Genomic DNA, 19107 nt, shown 5'->3' with positions numbered 1-19107 from the left:
AATATTACATATGACTTACAGTGATTTAAATTTACATATGGTATTATTATATATGGTATTTTATATAGCTATGTTTAGACCTATGTAGAATATGAATATATATATATTTATATATATAATTATATATAAGTATATATGTAGATATATAGATATAGGTAGATTAGTCTAGGTTGTTTTCCAATTGGGTCAGGTGTCTTCCTTCAAAGGCTCACTAAAGTGAAACCACTTTGCAAAGTATAACGAGTATCGCCAGGATTGTAACAAGTTCATCTTGCTGGATTGTATTCACTACAGGCAGTCCATCAAGATTCAGACCCATAACCTTTCAGAATCATAGAAAGACAAAAAGAAAACCTGTTGTCTAGCCATCTTCCAGGGTGGAATGCCAAGTATTTTGTTGTGGTAAGCAGGGCTTTGAAGACTAAAGCGCTGGGGCCATTCCTGTGATTGTTACCCCAGCGTTCAGCATTCGAAAGGGTGGGCCCAGGGTCTCAGAGATCATTGCATCCCCGTATATTAAAGCAAACCATGTCTCCACGCATTGCTCTTACCACCCTCTTCTGAAGCTTCACTGCCCCTCCTACCACACAAGGGAAAGTGAGCTTGACTGGTGACTGTCCCAAAAGAATTGCAGTTTCCTTCCTTGCCTTCCTGTCCCAGTGAAGATTATGAGCCTAATTCTTAGAGACTGCTACTAAATTCCACCCTACTGGATTCTGCAGCCTAATTCTCTCAGCGTTATGTTTTTTGGCAGAATGATGTGACCCAAATTTGCAGGAGATAATTTGCTGCAACAGTGCTCCTTGTAATGCAATGAACCCGAGATGAGCATTTCAGGATTGCGAATATCAGACTTAAAAAATAATTACTATTTGCTTATAGAAAGGACAGGTTTTGCTCTTTCTTGTATTATGGAAATGGAAATGCTCAGCAAAGTGTGGACCGTTTTATGAATTAAGGAAGCTTTACAGATCAATGGAAATAATCAAGAACTAGCAATTTACTTCAGTAATTGGTGGCAAAATGCTATAGAAGTTCTTTAAAGATTAAGAAATTAGCTGTGTGTGTACATGTAGGTGGGGGATTGTAAAACCATCATGCATTCCATATCCCATCAGTGGTGGCTAATCCTGTTCTTTAAAGGGACATTTTCAAATCTGAGATGTCTTAAAACAAACAAAACAAAACATAACAAAAAAACAAAAAACACAAAACTATGACTATGGCCATTCCTGTGTTGACACCATGCCTCTCAATGCTCGGCTATATGAGCAATGCTGGTTCATGAATTCATTCTTTCACCTTTTCTCAATATCAATCAACTTTAATATAAGGTGTCAAGAGAGACTTGACGTGTTTCTTGATTAGAATTTGTGGGTTGGATTTTGGAAAGAGCCAGAGCAATAGTCCCATTGGGAGCCAGGAAACTGAGTGCACTGAAGCTTCCTGGCCATGCATGGCCTGTGGCTAGCTCCTCAGGAATCCCTACCACTTAGCCTGCCAGATCCTAGTTTGCGTGTTCTACTGCTGGGGAGTCCCTGTCACTTAGGGTACCAGCTGCCATCACCGTGTCCTCATCAGATTCATTCACCCTCTCAGAATTCAAACACCAAGACCAGAGAAACTGAAGAACAGGTTATTACATACGTTAGAAGGGGATCCCTTATCCCAAAAGGTTAAGTATGACAGAGAAAGAGAACAGAAATAAATAAATAAATAAATAAAACAGAAAGAATAAAAGGTGCACAGTGTTTCCAGCTAGAGGCTAAGAGGCGCATGCGCACGTGGGCGGGGGAGGCTGCAGGCCGCCTCTCTACGTGCTCTTACCTTGTTTCTCTTGAAGTAGGCTCGTCGGCAGGCGGCAAAGCACTTCTCGCTGCAGAAGCTTTTCACCTCACTTCCCATACTCAGGGAATAGCGCTTGATCCCCACTTTCTGGCACCAGGCACACATTATTTGTACATTTGACACATCATCTTCTATAATAAAAGTATAAGAGAAATGTTCATATCAGAAGCAAACATCCCTTCAAGCTTAAGTCACACCCTGCACCTGAAAGAGCTACTCGAGGCCTGATTTCAATCTCCGCATCTCACCATGTTCTGACCTAGGAGAATAGCCAGCTCTTGGGGAGAGGACTCAGTGCTTTTTTTTTTTTTTTTTTTTTTTTTTTGTCCTGTTGGCTTTTAAGTTTCCAAAGACATCACTTACTTAAAAACCAGATCATGGCTACAGAGCCATGAGAGTTCCTAGGGCTGCTTAGCCTGGTGAAAATGCTTATTCTGCCTGGTTATAGCAGGCTCAGTACTAATGAAGCTTATAGAATGGGCCATTTCTTCAAAGGTGCTGCTGACAGCCTATGGGATCTGCATATGGGGGAGGACACCACACCCACATGTGTGATGTCCTAATGTGAACCTTGACAGTCAGGAGCCAGGACCAATCTTGGCATGTTCCCTATCACATGTCACATATGGAGTACTATTGTTTACTTTTGCAATACAATGATTCCCAAATGGTATGGTTAGTCAACAACAGAGAGATGTGAGTGGCCAGATTCTGCTGGTAGAAAGGCAGTGGCCCGGCTCACTCGGTGGTCTCCTGTGATGCAGCCTTCCCACATGGGGTCCCAGACTGGCAGGCACAGGCCTGACTGAAATTCTCCTCCGTGAGATGTGTGTGACTCATGGTCCCTGGATGGAGGGATAGTCATGGGTGTCAGCCATGAGCCCTGAGCTCACACGGCTGCCCAGATCACTCTTGGCCAGGCGGGTGGTCCTCACAGCTCCAGGGGGACCTGTTGCCCACATCATGGGGATGCTCAGAATGATGTGAGGTGGTATGCAAATATTTTTAAATGCTGTATTTCTTTTCCTTTGTAAGAAAAGGAAACAAATTTAAGTAGTACAAGTCCATGACATCACAAATACTACGGCTTAAAACAAACAAAGACTTTTAACGTGAGCCAGTAAATGAAATGTAATAGTAATTACAGTGCAGGCAGCAAGATGTTAAGACAAACATGGGATGGTGATATTCAAATGACTGAAGTCTGGGAAACTTTGGTGGGTGACTAAGCATAGACCTTAAGTACAGGTCTGAGAAATATTCCCTTGCCATTTCCTGTGTGCTCTGGCTATATCTCTAGTTTCCTTGGTCCTCCCAAATGACAAAGTGTGTCTGACTGGTTGCCACTATTAGCCACATCTCTTTATGGATATATTGTTTTTTTATTATTAACCCAGACTCATGCTCCAGACATGAATGGTAATCACAAAATCCCCAACAAGCTCTGATATAGTGTTGTCTGATTCTGAGTAAAATCCCCCAAAGACTAATTGCTAAGCAAGGCCTGGTCCATGAGCTGTTGACATATTCATGGTTCACAGAACCTGTCATGCAATCATTCCATTTCCAGGGGAAAGATTTGGTTTGAGGCAGTGTGGTCATCAGCCTGCAAAATTAGAAGCAAACTAATTTGAAGTGCAGTGATACAGCTTTTTTCCCTGAGGACCACCACTCAGAACCATGTGCAGCATTTTATTTACTTTAATGGAATATTGTCATTTTAATCACCCCTTTATTTTATAATTACATATTGTGATTTATTATAATTAATAATAAATGAGACAGTGTAACAATGACCTTTGATGTTAATCAAACATTTTTGATAACATAAGTTTCTTTAAATGGAGTCAACATGAGTTCAAATATTATACAATTACTGTATTTAATAATTTGTTCTATTCAAAGAAAGCTTTGTGTTTTATATCACCTCTAATATGGCATCTGTCTATAGACATTGTACATGTATGAAGAATTAACAAAACTCTATAATTTACCTTCTAGTACAGAGGGTTTTTTAAATTAGATTAGAAATGTTATACCTTTTACAATAAATAACCATCTATCATTACTAAACTCGCTAGCACTAATAGTTTCTTATTTTCCCAAGCGATTAGCTGCTCTATAATCTTAAATTCCTGAAAAAAGAAGATGATACAGCAGAACTCTCTCTCACAAATGATCCATCGGCAATAACCTTGATTCTGGTGAAATCTGTAAGGAAAAATACTTTATGCGAGAAATTATTTGGCCTCGGCATTCAAGGAGGAACTTTAGGACATACATTAGGTTTCCCTCATCGTTTCCTTCATTTAAATTATCTAAACTGAGATGACAGAGAACAGAGCACAAAGCTGTAACAGGGGTGGTGATTGGCCTGCGATTGCCTGCCCAGAGGAATGACATTTGGAACAAAAAGGCCACTGGTGGGTCTTCCTCCTGCTTCCTCCATCAATACCAGACAGACCATTTGTCACTTTTTAAGGGAGGCAAGGATACTTCCCTACAAACAATAGACCAAAAAACGGACAAAAAGTAGAATTTTAAAGCAGATTATTTTTATAAATCATTTGTACTATGAAGCAACAACACGAGAAGACGAAACAAAAACAAAAATTGTGTATCTGAAAATTGGAAATGGTTAGCATCTGTCTTGTTAAATAATTCAGTATTCCCATCCGTTTTTTCATAAAACTCCGCTTCATAAAGGCAAACATTTTGGAAAACTTCCATGAGATTTCTCTTTTTCTGTCATCAAACTGTTATCAATAGCTAATGCTCCAGAGAAGAGTCTGATAAATGAATTATTCCACAAGTTCAAGAAAACATTTTTACATGTCTTAGGTATTCTAGTCTTAATAGAAGTCAGTTTTATTAATAGTATATTTAGGAAACTAAGAAAGATCTTCAATTATATACATTAATTTTGTCAGCGAAAGCATAACTCAAGATTCTGCCACCAGACATGAGATGGTGTCCCACCTTAAGCAGGATGACTGCACCCCTAGAAAAGTGAGCTTTTCTTTAGTGCTGAAACCTGGAACTTATGTACATGCCTTATGTTGGCAAAATAGAAGGCCCCAGCATTTCAGCTTTTTTAATTTGATCTGATTCAAATTTCTTTATTTAAAACGTATTTCTTCAAACTAGGGAAAACCTGATGCGCTGTCTTATATTTAGGCTCAAGGTCTGTGAGATTTTGAGACTTGAGATTACCTCAAAAAAGACTCATGGAACATATTTTTCCTTGCTGCCATTAGCCTATGTATTTTTCATAATGAACAATGCAACAACAAATGCAAAATATTTATAGTATTAAACCACATTCCCAAATTGAATAGTTTGTATAACATGATAAAAATTTTCATATGATAATGTCACATAAATATGCATCAGTAAAAATATGCATGTTTCAATTAATCATGAAGTTTGTACCACCTCTTTAGGATTTAATTAAGCAAGATGTTTAGGGCATTTTCTTTCCAATCTAATGTTCAAAGAACTATAGAAAATTATTCTATTTTACATCCCAGAAGGAGAAGTTCAGATTAATTACTCTGAGATGAAATCAAAATTGTGTTTGTTTATCACAGTGCAGAGAAGTATGATGTCAAGCATTTCTGGAATGCCTTGCTGAAGTTGTTTGAGGAAGGGCACTATTTGGTGACTATTAAAAATAAGGATGGCCATTAGCCAGTGGCATTCTCGGGGCATTTGGATTGGCTATGAATTTGCATACAAGTTTAAGTGACAGAGCCCAAAGACAATCAGAAGGGCCTTAATGGACCCCAAGTGATTAAACTGTAGATTTACCATCCCTTTGTAGTTTTCATGGAAATCCAAGACCGAAGGGGGAAATCTGAAAATATTTGCTAGTGACATTTCTCTCCTCCAATAATTCCTAGAATATACATGTGCAGATACTCATTTCAAGAATTGAATCATATTTGAAGCAAGTTACAAGTTAGTCTGAAGTGACTCCTGCGAGTTCTCCCTACCATAAATTAGAGCTATGGCATAGGTGGCACTCAGTCAAACTATTTGTTGGAGCAGCTATACTTAAGAACAAAATGAAGATGTGGTCTGGAAGGCAGGCAAGAAACTATAGTTAAAGTGTGCTTTCTTATCAGCTCTTTTTTGGAATAATTCAATTCCAAAAGCTTTAGGGAAGTCCAATTTAAAAGTTTCCATCAAGTTCTATAGATGCTTCTGTACAATTTCCTGTGTTCTAAACATGAACATTTAAGGATAGCCAGAGAAAATTTGAACCACTGATCCAAAAAGAAAGTAATTGTAGCTAGCCTTATTCATTATTTAGTAGGTGCCAGGCACAATGCAAAATTCTTTAAATCCATCATTTAATCTTAATCACAACCACTACCCACAGGCAGGTACTAACATTATCCCCACTGTGCAGACAGGGAAAGTGAGGTTGAGAAGGTAAGTAATTTGCTACAGATAACACAGCCAGTACATACCAAAGCCTAGATGAAGACCAGGCCATCTGCTGCCAAGCCCAAGCTCCTGACCACTACACCTTAAAGCACACAGCCTTTCTAAGCATGGGAGGCTGCACACCATCCACACATACTTCCTTCTACAGAAAGCTGCCACAGGTTCTGCTACGTACACAGGACACTGTTCCAGGACACACTAACAAAGAAAATGGAACCAAAAGGGTCAAAATGTCTTTGAGGAGACAGCTGAAATGTTAATCAATATTTGTCAACTGACTTTAAAAAAAAAAAAAGGTAAAGGCCTGCAGTGCAAGCTTTTATGACTATGGGACTTGAATTTGCTGCAAACATTCTATCTGCATGTTCATTAGCAAGTTCCACTTAAGCATTCAATGATGACAAAGAACCAAGAATACCTGGATCGCAGGATGCAGTCGTTCTACCCACAGGCAAGCAATAGTCTTCCCAGCTTTCTCTTTTGTAAGGAGGGGGACCAACACTAGGACATGGATAAGACTGACTTTCCATGTGGGTCAAGTGAGTAATCACTTACATTTATAATTTCAAAGATCCCAATAAGAATATCTCCGCTTCAAAAATTATCCCTCAACTGCTCACTAAAATTAAGTTCTACCATTAGAGAAGACCTTATTTGACTAAATATTTCTTATATCCCATTAAAACACAAGTTCCCTGAAAGCAAGAAGGTTTAATATACATTTTTCCGCAATCATTTATGCTTTAACATGAGTTATTTTTTTCTGAGGGCTTCCCCAGAAAATGGGGAGAAGAGCTGAATATCGGCTTCTAATGAGAAACATGGAAAGCAGAGATAGAAGGGACTAGGGCACAAGACACCTCTGGTCATTATTTTGCCATGTCTCTCCCTGGACCACAGGTATAGCAAGCTGAGGGCAGAGTGGACAGAGGAAAATACAGTGCAATTATACCGTGGCACAATGTGAAATATTTTCAGAGAACCCTTTAGATGTGAATATAAACCACAGTAGAAGTTGAAGGAGGTGGAAGAAATGGCATATAGCTAAGGATCACTAGGAAAGAAAAGCAACAGGCAGATCCACTTACTACAGTCTCAAGGGGGTAACTTTTTTAAGCAAGTGAGGTCACAGATAAACACTGCTTTGCAAACCTGAGTCACTGTTAATATTTGAAAGACAGTGTGGCGGAGTGCAGAGACATAGAGACAGAGGCCATAAGTAAAGTATTAAACTGCCCCTCCCGGTTGCATGACCTGGGCAAGTCACTGAGGGGATAGTAATGCTCACCTAAGTATAGTTGTGGTGAGGATCAAATGAGAGAAAGTAGGAACATTCTACGTGTAAATAAGCCTTCCTTAGAACTACTGGCAATTAGACCCATAAGAGGGTAGGTGTCGGCTGTATGTAATTGGACAGGCCCAGATGACCAGGCACCAGTCACTTCAATTACATTCCCTCCCATGGATGGCATCTCTAGAACCACTATCTTTGAATACAAAGAACCAACTAGTAATTGCTTAATTTTCACTAACTCAAACTATTTAAGAATAAAGCCGTTAGATTTATTAAAAGCTTCATTTACAGCTATTCTTTCAAAAAATTTCTTAACTTGAATTAATAGTTGACAAGGTGTTGCCAAATATATCACAGTACTGCCAAATATTCTGTGATTAATAGATAGGAATTCCTTGTAATTATTACATCAACTATCCACACATGGGTGGATCTTTCTAAGTGCCTGAGTAGTTCGCTCTTTTAAAAAGCATCATAGTAACAACTGAAAATGTCTGCCATCTTAACTATCAAAAACTGCCAAGTAATAGAGTTCAAATTAATAAAATTTTATTGCACTTGTTAGTTAAAAAGGTACATGCAATTAAACGATAACAGTTCACACAACTATGATTCTTTGTAGTACCTAAAATTATCCCTATTTTTATTTTGGAAATAGAATTATATTTGAAGTGATTTCAAACATTTAAATAGTTTGCAACCCTCTAACTAGAGTAGTATTTGACACAAAAATAAAATCTAAATCATTATACAAAACTATAATTAGTTCCAGTAAGTTACAGAAACAAGCACATATTACACAAAATGACAGAAAAAAATGATAAATTTTTAAATTAATTTTCTAATGAAATTTTCTAGCAATTGTTCATTATTTATACATGTATGATATATAGATATATAAATAGGTATTGATATATACATGTAAAAGATGTGACTGCAGAATGAACTAAATATTTACATGCAGGTCCCCGCACTAGGAAACTGGTCAAGAATGCTGACTTGAATAGGACATGGCTAGGAGAACAGATAGGAAACAAAGAGAGAGAACAGATGGGTACGTGTGTAGCAGATAGAAGAGATAGGTTCAGAAACCTGTGAGAGCCCACAGAGTTAGGTCTTGAAGGATTGGAGGGAGAGAAATTTCAAGAGAAGGAACAGCAGGAGTCAAGGATGGGGAGGATTCCTGAAGTCGTGCAGTTGACCAAAATTGTGAGAAGGCAAAGTGGGAGGTTAGACTGGAGCCAGAGGGGCCTGAGCAAGGAGTCGCTAGAATGGCATTCTGCTATGGGGCAGGAGGAGCTCATCTTTGTTCCATGGGTCATACCGAGCTCTGGAATACATTTCAGTAGGACATAACAGGATCGTAACTGTTCCTCCAGGAAGGTAGATCAGATTTTGCAAAGACCGGAATCTTGTTCCACATCTGGAAGCCTCAGTAAGCAACATGAGAGCATGCTCCATGACCATTCACCTTTGTGTGTTCAGTGCCTACCGCATAGCAGTGCTTAAACTATGCTGGGTGAATGAATAAAAGGACAGATGAATAGGTGGGTGGGTAGGTGGGTGGATGGGTGAGTGGATGGATGGATGGATGGATAGATGATTGAGAGGAAAGGGGATGAGTTCCAACCCAATAGAGTAATAGTGAAAATGAAAAGAAGAACAAAAGGAAATCCCATAAAGTCACCAAGTAGTAATTCTCTCCTGAACATCATACTGACTTGGACTCTTTAACAAGACACTAAGCTCAGGGGCCTGCGGCTCCTCAGCATTAACTTGACTGTCTCCCCACAGTTACAATGCTTTGCCAGTGGGGATATGTCTGCTTGTAAACCTCTTGGCCAACCTCACCTCCACTTCTTAAAACTAACTGTAGAAAGTTAGTCTTTTCTAACTTTCTCATCCTAAGGAACTGGAATAAGAAAAGTGTAGAACTTTAGATTATGGAAAACCCAGAGTCCTCTATGTAATATTTCTGAAAGCACATGCCACAGAACACTGATCCTATAGGATATTTAAATGGTGTTATTTTTTAAAGACTTCCATGGTGAAATATGTATGGAAGATACTGGCAAACAAAGTTAAATAACAGTTTCTTTAAGATTTTTTGGAATGTATAATGTATATATGATCTTCAAGAGGGGGAGACAGAGTATGCTGTATTTCACCATTTGGACCATGAACATGTCTTTCCACTGAGAACTCACAAGACTGGACTGCTGAGAAAGTTTCCCTGGGACATGCTGCCCCACTGCCCTATATTAGCACCAAAGCATGAGCTCTTCCACGTGGATCATAATTATCAGGAAGGTTTCTTCTCTTTTGCCCAAAATTGGATCTTTCTTTTCAGGAGCCTCCTTTGTCTGTGCTGGGCAGAAAGACAAGGCCTGTGGCCATTTGGCCAATGCTAGGTGTGCTGACCAATGCTTCCCAGTCCTCAGAAATACTACCAGACTGAACTAACACACCCATGTGGCATAAGCTATCTGTATCAAATACAGACAAGGCACCCTCTTCTCGTCCTACAGAGAAAATGACAGAAATCCCAAGTAAGGCAGAAGAGTAATTCTGCTCTTGACACTTAATAATTCATGTTCACTGGATATGGAAAAGGAACTCAAGTAAAATCTGTCCCCTTTCCCTAAGCCCTGGGTCTGACCAATCTACGAGGCCCTGCAACAATGACACTGTAACCATGGGTTTGCTCGACACTGGACCTCTCTGTCGTACTGGGCTGAAGACCAGTCACTGAGCCCCAGCAGCTAGCTGACAAATGAACATGATTAAGGACGGGGGACAAGGTCAAAGATTGTGCACCGGCAAATCCATCACTGCTGGAAAAGTAATTCCAAGCCCCTGCAGAGCAAACAGAGGCATCATCGCCAAAGAAATACAATAGCAGCATAATAGGACTAAAGAGCCAAACTGCTTTATATAGGATGTCAGAGCAAAAAAAGTATTCCCAACACCTACTATTTATGTGAAGGACTCATTTCCCCTTCTGAAATCTGGCTTTCCCATTAATTACACTCACTGGGCCCCACGGTGGTTGACAAATCTCCCCAAAGGGGAAACCTTAATTGTAGACAGAGAATTCACTTATTTACTCAACTTTGTGCCAGGCACTGCACCAGGAGCTGGAAAAACACTGTGAACAAAACAGACATGATCCCAGCCCTCAAGGAGCTTTCGATGGCTGCCCCCAGTGTAAAATGCCAACATGCAGTAGAAAAGGACCGTGGAAAAGCCATGCCTTCTCCCAGGGCTCTGTCACCAGTAGGAGGTCACAGAAGCCAAGTGTTCGTGGTGAACACAGAAGGGGCTATACGCAGCCTCATGGTGACTGACCAGCAGGCAAGTCGCACCTTAACATTTTAGCCGTTCCTGCAGTAGCATCCCATGCTGGGACTACCATTCCAGGGGAAAGGAATCGACGGGTTAGAGACTCAGGTCAGAGGGACACCTGGAAGGGTTAAAGCGCTCACATAAAGCACTTACTTCTCTCCTCCTAGGCACTTCTTCCCTTCATGCTCTGAAGTACGAGTTGAATAGATTGAAGAGTAAGAAGTTCACTGTACTGAATTTGTTAAAAGAACCAAGGTGAACCTGCTGGAACATTGTCCACAATATAATTTATTTCCCTCTTCATCCTTCTGATCTTGAAATACTTATTTAGATTTCTTGAATGAGAATCATTAATGATGGAGGGACTCTCTGAAAGGGACCCATTCCAATCCTTATTCAGGAATATGATGAGACAGAGCATGCCAGCCATGGGCAAAGTGGAGGCCACACCAATGGGAACCTTTCAGAGTCCTCCTCTCTTCTTTCTTCACATTCCCTTGGGTCATGTAACCTATGTACTCTTGTGACTCCAGTTATCATCCATGAAATGAAGACTTCCAAATCAATAGTCATCTTTCATGAGATATTTCCAAAGGCCTCCCAGACAACTTGTCATATCCAAAAGGGCACACATACCTCTCCCATAACCTGCCCCTTCACTGTGTTTCCCTTCTCAGTTCCTGGCCCTACCATCCATGCAGTTACCTGCTAGCAGAAACCTAGCATCTTTTTTGCCACTTCCCTCCCGCTTTTCTCCCATATTCTAATTAATCACCAGATTTTCCTAAATATTTTCATAATATACTCATTCATTCATTCATTCATTCATTCATTCAATATATACTTATTAAGTATACTTACATCCCAAACACTATTCTAGGTGCTCCGTCCTCAGGAACTTAACTGCTGTCTATTCCAGGGAAGCCACCAACACCTCTTGCCCCTACTACATATAGCCTCCTATCTCACTCCAGTCCAATCCATTCCCTGCATGAAGGAAATTCTATTGAGACACAAATCTTATCACTGCTGTCACTTGCTCAAAATCCCTTAGTGTCATCTACTGCCCTCAAGAAGTTGGAATTCCTGGTCATAGCTTCCATGACTCCCATGACCAGGCCAGCCTTCTCAACTTGTCAACTCCTAGGACTCTAGATTCTTTTTACTTTCCTTGAACCTCTCTCTCTCCTTTATGAGCCTTTCTATGTGCTGCTATCTCACCCACAACCTCAAAATCCTTCAATGATTGAGTATACTATTGCTCCTTCATATCTTATCTTAAACCTCACTTTAGGAAGATTTTTCCTGGCCCCAAACCTAGTCAGATCCCACAGAGCCCTTACATTGATCATCTTCAGACTTGATTGAGATTTCTTTTTAACCTGTCTCCTCCACCAGATTGCGAGCCAGTTAAGACAGGGGCCATGTCTGTCTTGATCAATAGAATATAATGTCTACTTTGGGCCTCAGCATAAAAAGGAGAAAAGCAGAATCCTTACAAGGTGCACTTGAATGACTCCCAGTGGGAGTAGGGGAGCAGGAGGAGCCAAGGACACCATCTGTAGTAATCACTCAGAACAAAGCTGCCTTAGAGGGAAGCACCACTTAAAAGCCCAGAACAGAATGCAATCGTTATTTCCACTCTCCTTGGCCAAGTTCATGAACTAAGCCTTCTCAATTTAATAGGAACTTTGAGAAGTCAGTATTGGGAATGTCCCTAGAATAACAAGAGTTACAAACTTGATCATTTCTCTCTTAACCAAACTATGTACCTCCAAATAATAGCAAATAGTTCAGTTTTTTCAGACTGAACTACATTAATTCAGAAATACAGCCATCCTCCACAAGCAAGGGAAAGCACAGTTGACATTTCCTCTTGTTTCCTGTCAGCATCTTAGCTCTTTGGTGAACTGAGGCAGAGTGTTCTGAAAGTATTATCCCAGCTAGGTCATACATCCCTAAAGTGAGGTAATGCCACGAGAAGTTATGAACTGCCTCAGGGATCAGACACGTGTGATTTAGATTTCATGTTTAAGATTGTGTCTCCACTTCAAAAGTGAATTTTGGCTCTGATTCTTCCATTAATCCATTTGAATGACCTTGAGAAGGTCATTAAGCCTCACGGGGCCTCATTTTCTTCATCTGTAAAAGAGGACATTTAGCTAAATGATCCCTCAGGTCCCTTCTAATTAAAATTCTAGGATTCTAAATCTCTCAAAATAACAAGATCCATTTAAAAGAATTTAGACACAGGATATTCCTTTTTCTTTCCTATTTTTCTTGAATCCTTGAATTAATATGTTTTCCTTTTTCTCCTTCTATATAGCCACCATCATTGTCCCTTGCCTTTACCATAAGAGGATTAAAAAATTCTTTGGCTAATGGGACAATTTTAGAAGTGGCCCTTTCTAAATTCTCCAATATTTGCACCACCAAGAACCTGGTACCCTCTTTTTTACTCCTCTATTATATATTTATGCTTGACTATAAAGGGAGAAACATGAATGTTCTTAAAATTCTATTTTAATATTCTTTTCCATTGATTTCTGATCTTTCACCTTGTACTGCCACACATGGTATTTTTATCTTGAGTTTCCCATAAAACAGAATCTGAGACAAAGACATACATGTAGGTGAATCTATTGGGCATGTGATTCCAGAAAGTGGGAGTGAGGGACAGGGAAATGAACCTGGGGAGGTGGAGAAGCCAACAGAACAATGTGTTATTGAGTTGGCCACCACTAAGGGGACTGGTATTCAATCATAAAGAACATTTTTTGGAGTTTATGAAATACATTTTATAACCACTCACACAGGAGGCAAAGGAAAAAAGTATTTATTCATCAACTCTCATGTCCCATTGGTCTGGTGTGCTCATTTCCCCCACACTCTGGTTTGCACATGTGTGAGCGAGTGTTGAAAGGATTTATGCGATGTCCATGCTGCCATATCAGAGAAGCCCAGAACTAGAAGCTAGAGACAGGTGTGAGGCAAGGCCCTTTCAGAATGCACATGCGTAAGCTGTCAGAGTGCTCCAAATAATAGCTAAATAATCACTGGAGTCAGATGTGGGCCAAAGGGTCTGGAGTGGTGTACTAGAAGTGTCCCATACCTAGAGTTGTCATCACCATAAAGCGGTTCTCAACCTCAGCGCTGTTGACATTTTCAGCCAGGTAATTCCTTGTTGTGGGACTGTTCCGTGCATTGTAGAATGTTTAGCATCCTTTCTAGCCTCTGCTCGCCATATGCCTGGCCTTTACTCAATACATAGCAGCGCCCCCTCTACAAGTTGTGACAACCAAAAGTATCTGAAATATTGCTAAATGTCTTCTGGGGGGCAAAGCCTGAGAAGAACCAATGGTGTATTGTGTATTCTATTCTTGTCACGTCCCTGTTTCTCCACTTTATACCATATAAAAGCAGCTTCCAAGTTCACAACAGCATCAACAATTGCACCAATAGTAAAATGAAATTATTTAATTATTAATTGTTATAGTCTTATAATAATTGTTGAGGTCTGGCAGTATAAGTCTTTCAATTTTATTTTTCATTTTCTTCTATTTGTCTTGCCTATTCTTTCCCCATTGCATCTCCATGTAAATTTTAGAAACAGCATTTTAATTTCCACAAAATTTTATGCTGAGATTTTTATAGCATTAAATTGTGAATCGATTTAGAAAGAATCTGCCTTTTTAGGATATTTAGTCTCCAATCCATAAACATGGTGTGTCCCTCCACTGACTTAGGTCTTCTTTTATTTCTCTCAGCCATATTTATCATTCTCTGTGTAACAATCTTGCACATATTTTTGTTAGATTTTTCCCTCTGGATATTTGACAGTTTGATGATATTTTAAATGGAATCTGGCGTGGCTCAGTGGTTGAGCACCTTTGAACCAGGAGATCGAGGTTCAATTCCCAGTCAGGGCACATGCTCAGGTTATGAACTTGATCTTCATTGCGGGGCTTGCAGGAGGTGGCCAATCAATGATTCTCTCTCATCATTGATGTTTCAATCTCTCTCTCTCTCTTCCTTTCCCTTCCTCTCTAAAATCAATAAAAAATATCTTTTTAAACAGCTTTTAAAAAAATAAAATAAATGGAATTTGTAGATATTTTTAAGTTTAGCTTTTTTTTGTAATTGGTATATAGAAACATAATGGATTTGGGCATATCAACTGTGTTAGAGACCTTGATTAATGGACTCATTAAACATAATAGGCATATCTCATTTTATTGAGCTTCACTTTATTGTGCTTTGCAGATACAGCATTTTCATCAATATCCAGGCAAGAACCACCACTAGCAATACAGGATTTTTATAAATTAAGGTATATACTTTTTAAATAAGTAATGCTATTGCACACTCAGTAGATTACAGAATAGAATAAACTTTTAGATGCACTGAGAAACCAAAAATTTCGTGCGACTTGCTTTATTGCAATACTCATTTTAGTGTGGTGGTCCGGAACCAAACCCACGCTATCTCTGATGTTTGCCTATCCACTGGTGGAGGAGGCATTCTGTCCTAAACAAAACGTCATTTCTATCTTTCAAATCCTTTTTTGTTTGTTCGTTTTTCTTGCCTTATTACATTATTTATGTAATTGGATAACATTAAATAGAATTGGTTATAGTGGTCATCTTTATTTCATTCTTTTTTTATTTTATTGATTTTTTTTACGGAGAGGAAGGGAGAGGGATAAAGAGTTAGAAACATCGATGAGAGAGAAACATCGACCAGCTGCCTCTTGCACACCCTCTACTGGGGATATGCCCACAGCCAATGTACATGCCCTTGACCGGAATCGAACCTGGGACCTTTTCAGTCCTCAGACTGATGCTCTATCCACTGAGCCAAACTGGTTTCAGCTATTTCATTCTTGATCTCAAGAAAAGTTTTCAATATTTAACATTAAGTATAATGTTTGTTGTAAGTTTTTTGTGGATACTTTTTGTCATATTAAGGAAGTTTCATTCTATCCCTACTTTGCCAAGAGCTTTTTAGTATTTATTGTGTTAAATTTTATCCAATTATGTTTCTGCACCTATTGAGAATATTGTAAGAGGTTTTATTTTATTCTGTTAATGTGGTTAATTATATTGACTGGTTTTTACATTTTAAGTCAATCTTATATTCCTAAAAATAACTCCTAGTCATGATGTAATATCCTGTTTCACATATATCACTGGCTTTAGTTTGCTACGATTATGTTCAGAATTTTTTAATCAGTGATCATGATAAACAGAAGTTTACCATTTTAATGTAACCCAGTTACATTAAATTATTATTTTCCTTACTTCTAATGCCCTTGTCATGTGATGGAATCTATTTTTTTCCTTCAATGTTTAGCAGAATTTACCACTGAAGCTGAGTCTAGAATATTCTTTGTAAAAAAAAAAAAAATTTTAATTAATTAATTAATTAATTTAATAGATGTAGGACTATTCAAGTTTTCTATTTCTTCCTGTTCTTGTTTTGGTGAATTAAGTTAGACATAATGTGACTTCTCTTTTGCAGAAATTCCCATAATTACTCACAATGATAACTACTTATATGTAACAAATGATTTGGTCTAATAACATATGTGTGATATAATCTTTTTTTATCCACTCACATTTCACATTTTTGGTACTTTTCATAAATTCTAAAGCTATTATTTCAAGTTATTCACTCTTTCAGAGTAAAAATTAACAATCATTGAAAGCTGGCCTAAGTAGCATAAATCTTTCATCTTGGCTACCATAACTACACACACAGCTGAGTTTGCTTTAAATATGTTCAATCGATTAACAAGTACATATTATGGCATATTAAAGTAGATCCTTTCAAATCATAGAATCAGGTGGGAAGTTCATTATACAAGTTATAAATCAGGATTTGATAAATGCAGGAAAATTACAGATTACCTAAAATAAATACATTTTTCAGACAAAGATGCTGAGGCTCACAGAAGCTAAGTGACTCCTCTACGATTACATGACCAGTAAATGGCAGAGCTGACATTAACAAGCCGGGCCTCCTGGTTCTTGCTCTAGCAGTCTTCCCATTCAGACTACACATCCCATTTGGCACTAAGAATGACTGAGCATACTGGTCTACAATTCTTTAAGACCCCCTAATTATATAAAGAAAGATAAAACCGGACCCATATCATAGTAAATAACATTTTTAGGTTTTTGTGTCTTTTTAATCACTTTGAATTTTAAATTACTATCTTCTAGCCTACATTGTGTTTCCGATCCCACATCTCAACTGTACAAATATAGCAAGTCCTATCTGCCTAAAGACCTTCTGCTACTCCACTTTCCTCGCCTGTCTGCCCACACCATGCACTATCCACATGCTACTAAAATTATACTGACTTTCCCAAGCATAGCTGATTATATTCCGGCTATACTCTTAAGTTCTTGGTGCCCAGGGATGATGATAATAGATATTGATATTATCTGGTGCAATGTGAAAAACATTCAGTAAATACATAAGTGACTGGGAGACTGACTTAGCATTTGGGTAACCTGGTGGTTGTAAGTATGGTTTGAGACATCACGCCTAGGTTCACATATCAGCTCTGCCACTTATTACCTGTGTGACCTCGGGCACGTTGCTTAGCTTTTCTGGGTGTCAGTTTCCTCAGATGTAAAACAAAGTTAATAATAGCAACCACGCAGAGTTGTTAAAAAAAAAAAAAAAAGTCAAATGAGATAATCTGTTTAAACAAAAACTGCCTCATAATAAGTGCTCAAAAAATGATTAGCTGTGATGAGATTACATCATTACTGTTACTAGTAACTACTCTTGTCCTGCCATTCATTCCTCCTGTCCTTGTCCTCCATGACTTGGAAAACTCCAACTCTGAGGGTTCAGTGAGCCTCTTCTTTGAGAAATGTATCTGTTACATAAACAGTAAGTCATCCAAATCCCATTAGCTCAAGGTAATTTTATTTAATAATCATATTTTAAAAGTTGGACACACAAATAAGTGGCAAAGCAATTTTGATTAAATCCTGTTTTCTCGATGGCTACTTGGAATACAGCATGCATATGCAAGCCCCAGGAATATTGAATAACAGATAAAATAAATAATGATCATAATGCAAACCACATTCTGATTCCCATTTCCCTGCAAGTATGACTCCATGTAAGAATTACAAGAGCCAAAAAGTAACATGCTTATTAACTGTGGGTTACTCAGCTTTATACATAGAGCTTAGCAGATCACGTGAATGTTTCCACATTCTCAGCTAAGCTAATGGTTCCTTAGAGCCCCGTTCCTACAATCCCTTAAGAATTTCAAGATTTGCCTGAAAAAATATATCATATTTCCATGACCATGCCTGAACACATATTTGGAACGCTCACTGAAAGCAAACTATCCTGGAGGACAGGAAATGGTCATTGTTTTCAAAGAAAGGCAAGACGCTCCTGCACACAGGAAATCAAGCCCGTCTCAGGGGCTTGATCTCATCTCCCTCCACACAAACCTGCGTGTCCTGTGTGGGCCCTGCCCTTCACCTCACACGGAGGAGCATGGTGGGGGATGAGAATACGATCGCTTACCATTTAAGGTCAAAGACGTTAGATTCAAAATTGCCACGTAAACGCATCCAGAGAAATACAGCCCCTCCTTCTTTCACATTTCATTTCATTTAAAAGTAATCGGGGACTTAGAGGGAGTCTGGGCTTACAACAGGCAACTTGTAAGCCTCTGGGAAAACCTGTCCAAAGACTCGGATCTAAAATGTCGTTTCCTAGATACACTGTTTTCTGCAGCAGCGCTCGGTAAAACTTTCTTTAGAAAGTGGCTGCATTTCATCTTTTCCTCGGGAAAAGGGAAACAATGACTGATAGTTTTTATTGATTTTTTCTTAATTCTTGGGAGCAAAAAATGCTGTTATAGGGCAAGTCTGAGAATGAGATATAAAAAAAATCCTCGTTTGAGTCCCAGCTGGTTACTTTGACCAGAGGTAGACTCGGTGGGGAGACCCAAACCTGCCCAACCACTGCACAGGACTGATGGCAGATCAATGGAGCCGAGTGCTATTTCACTTGTAAAGCAGCAAAGACCAATCTCCTAGTAAGGTCCTTATTTTGAATGTCTTTACTTCAACAGTCAAACCTGCAGGGGAGTAAAGTAGGCCTAGTATTTTGAGGGAGATTCACTCTAA

General features: G+C 38.9%; 1 protein-coding gene across 6 annotated transcripts in view; it reads right to left on the bottom strand.

Moving 5' to 3' along the window:
• Window positions 1-19107, bottom strand: part of SOBP (sine oculis binding protein homolog) — a 158804-nt gene that overhangs the window by 119118 nt on the left and 20579 nt on the right. For all 6 annotated transcript variants that reach the window (XR_014795574.1, XR_014795575.1, XR_014795576.1 and 3 more), the window contains exon 4: window positions 1828-1979. Coding sequence is in view for 3 of the 6 variants with exons in the window: in XM_084890531.1 (XP_084746657.1) it covers window positions 1828-1979 (152 nt within the window). In the remaining 3 variants the exon portion in view is untranslated. The remainder of the gene's footprint in view (window positions 1-1827; window positions 1980-19107) is intronic.

The sequence above is a fragment of the Pipistrellus hanaki genome (genome assembly GCF_964339955.1).
Source record: "Pipistrellus hanaki genome assembly, chromosome: 7".
NCBI classification, from domain to species: Eukaryota; Metazoa; Chordata; class Mammalia; order Chiroptera; family Vespertilionidae; genus Pipistrellus; species Pipistrellus hanaki.
Note: the sequence above shows the minus strand (reverse complement) of the source record. Positions and strands in the feature narration are given on the sequence as shown.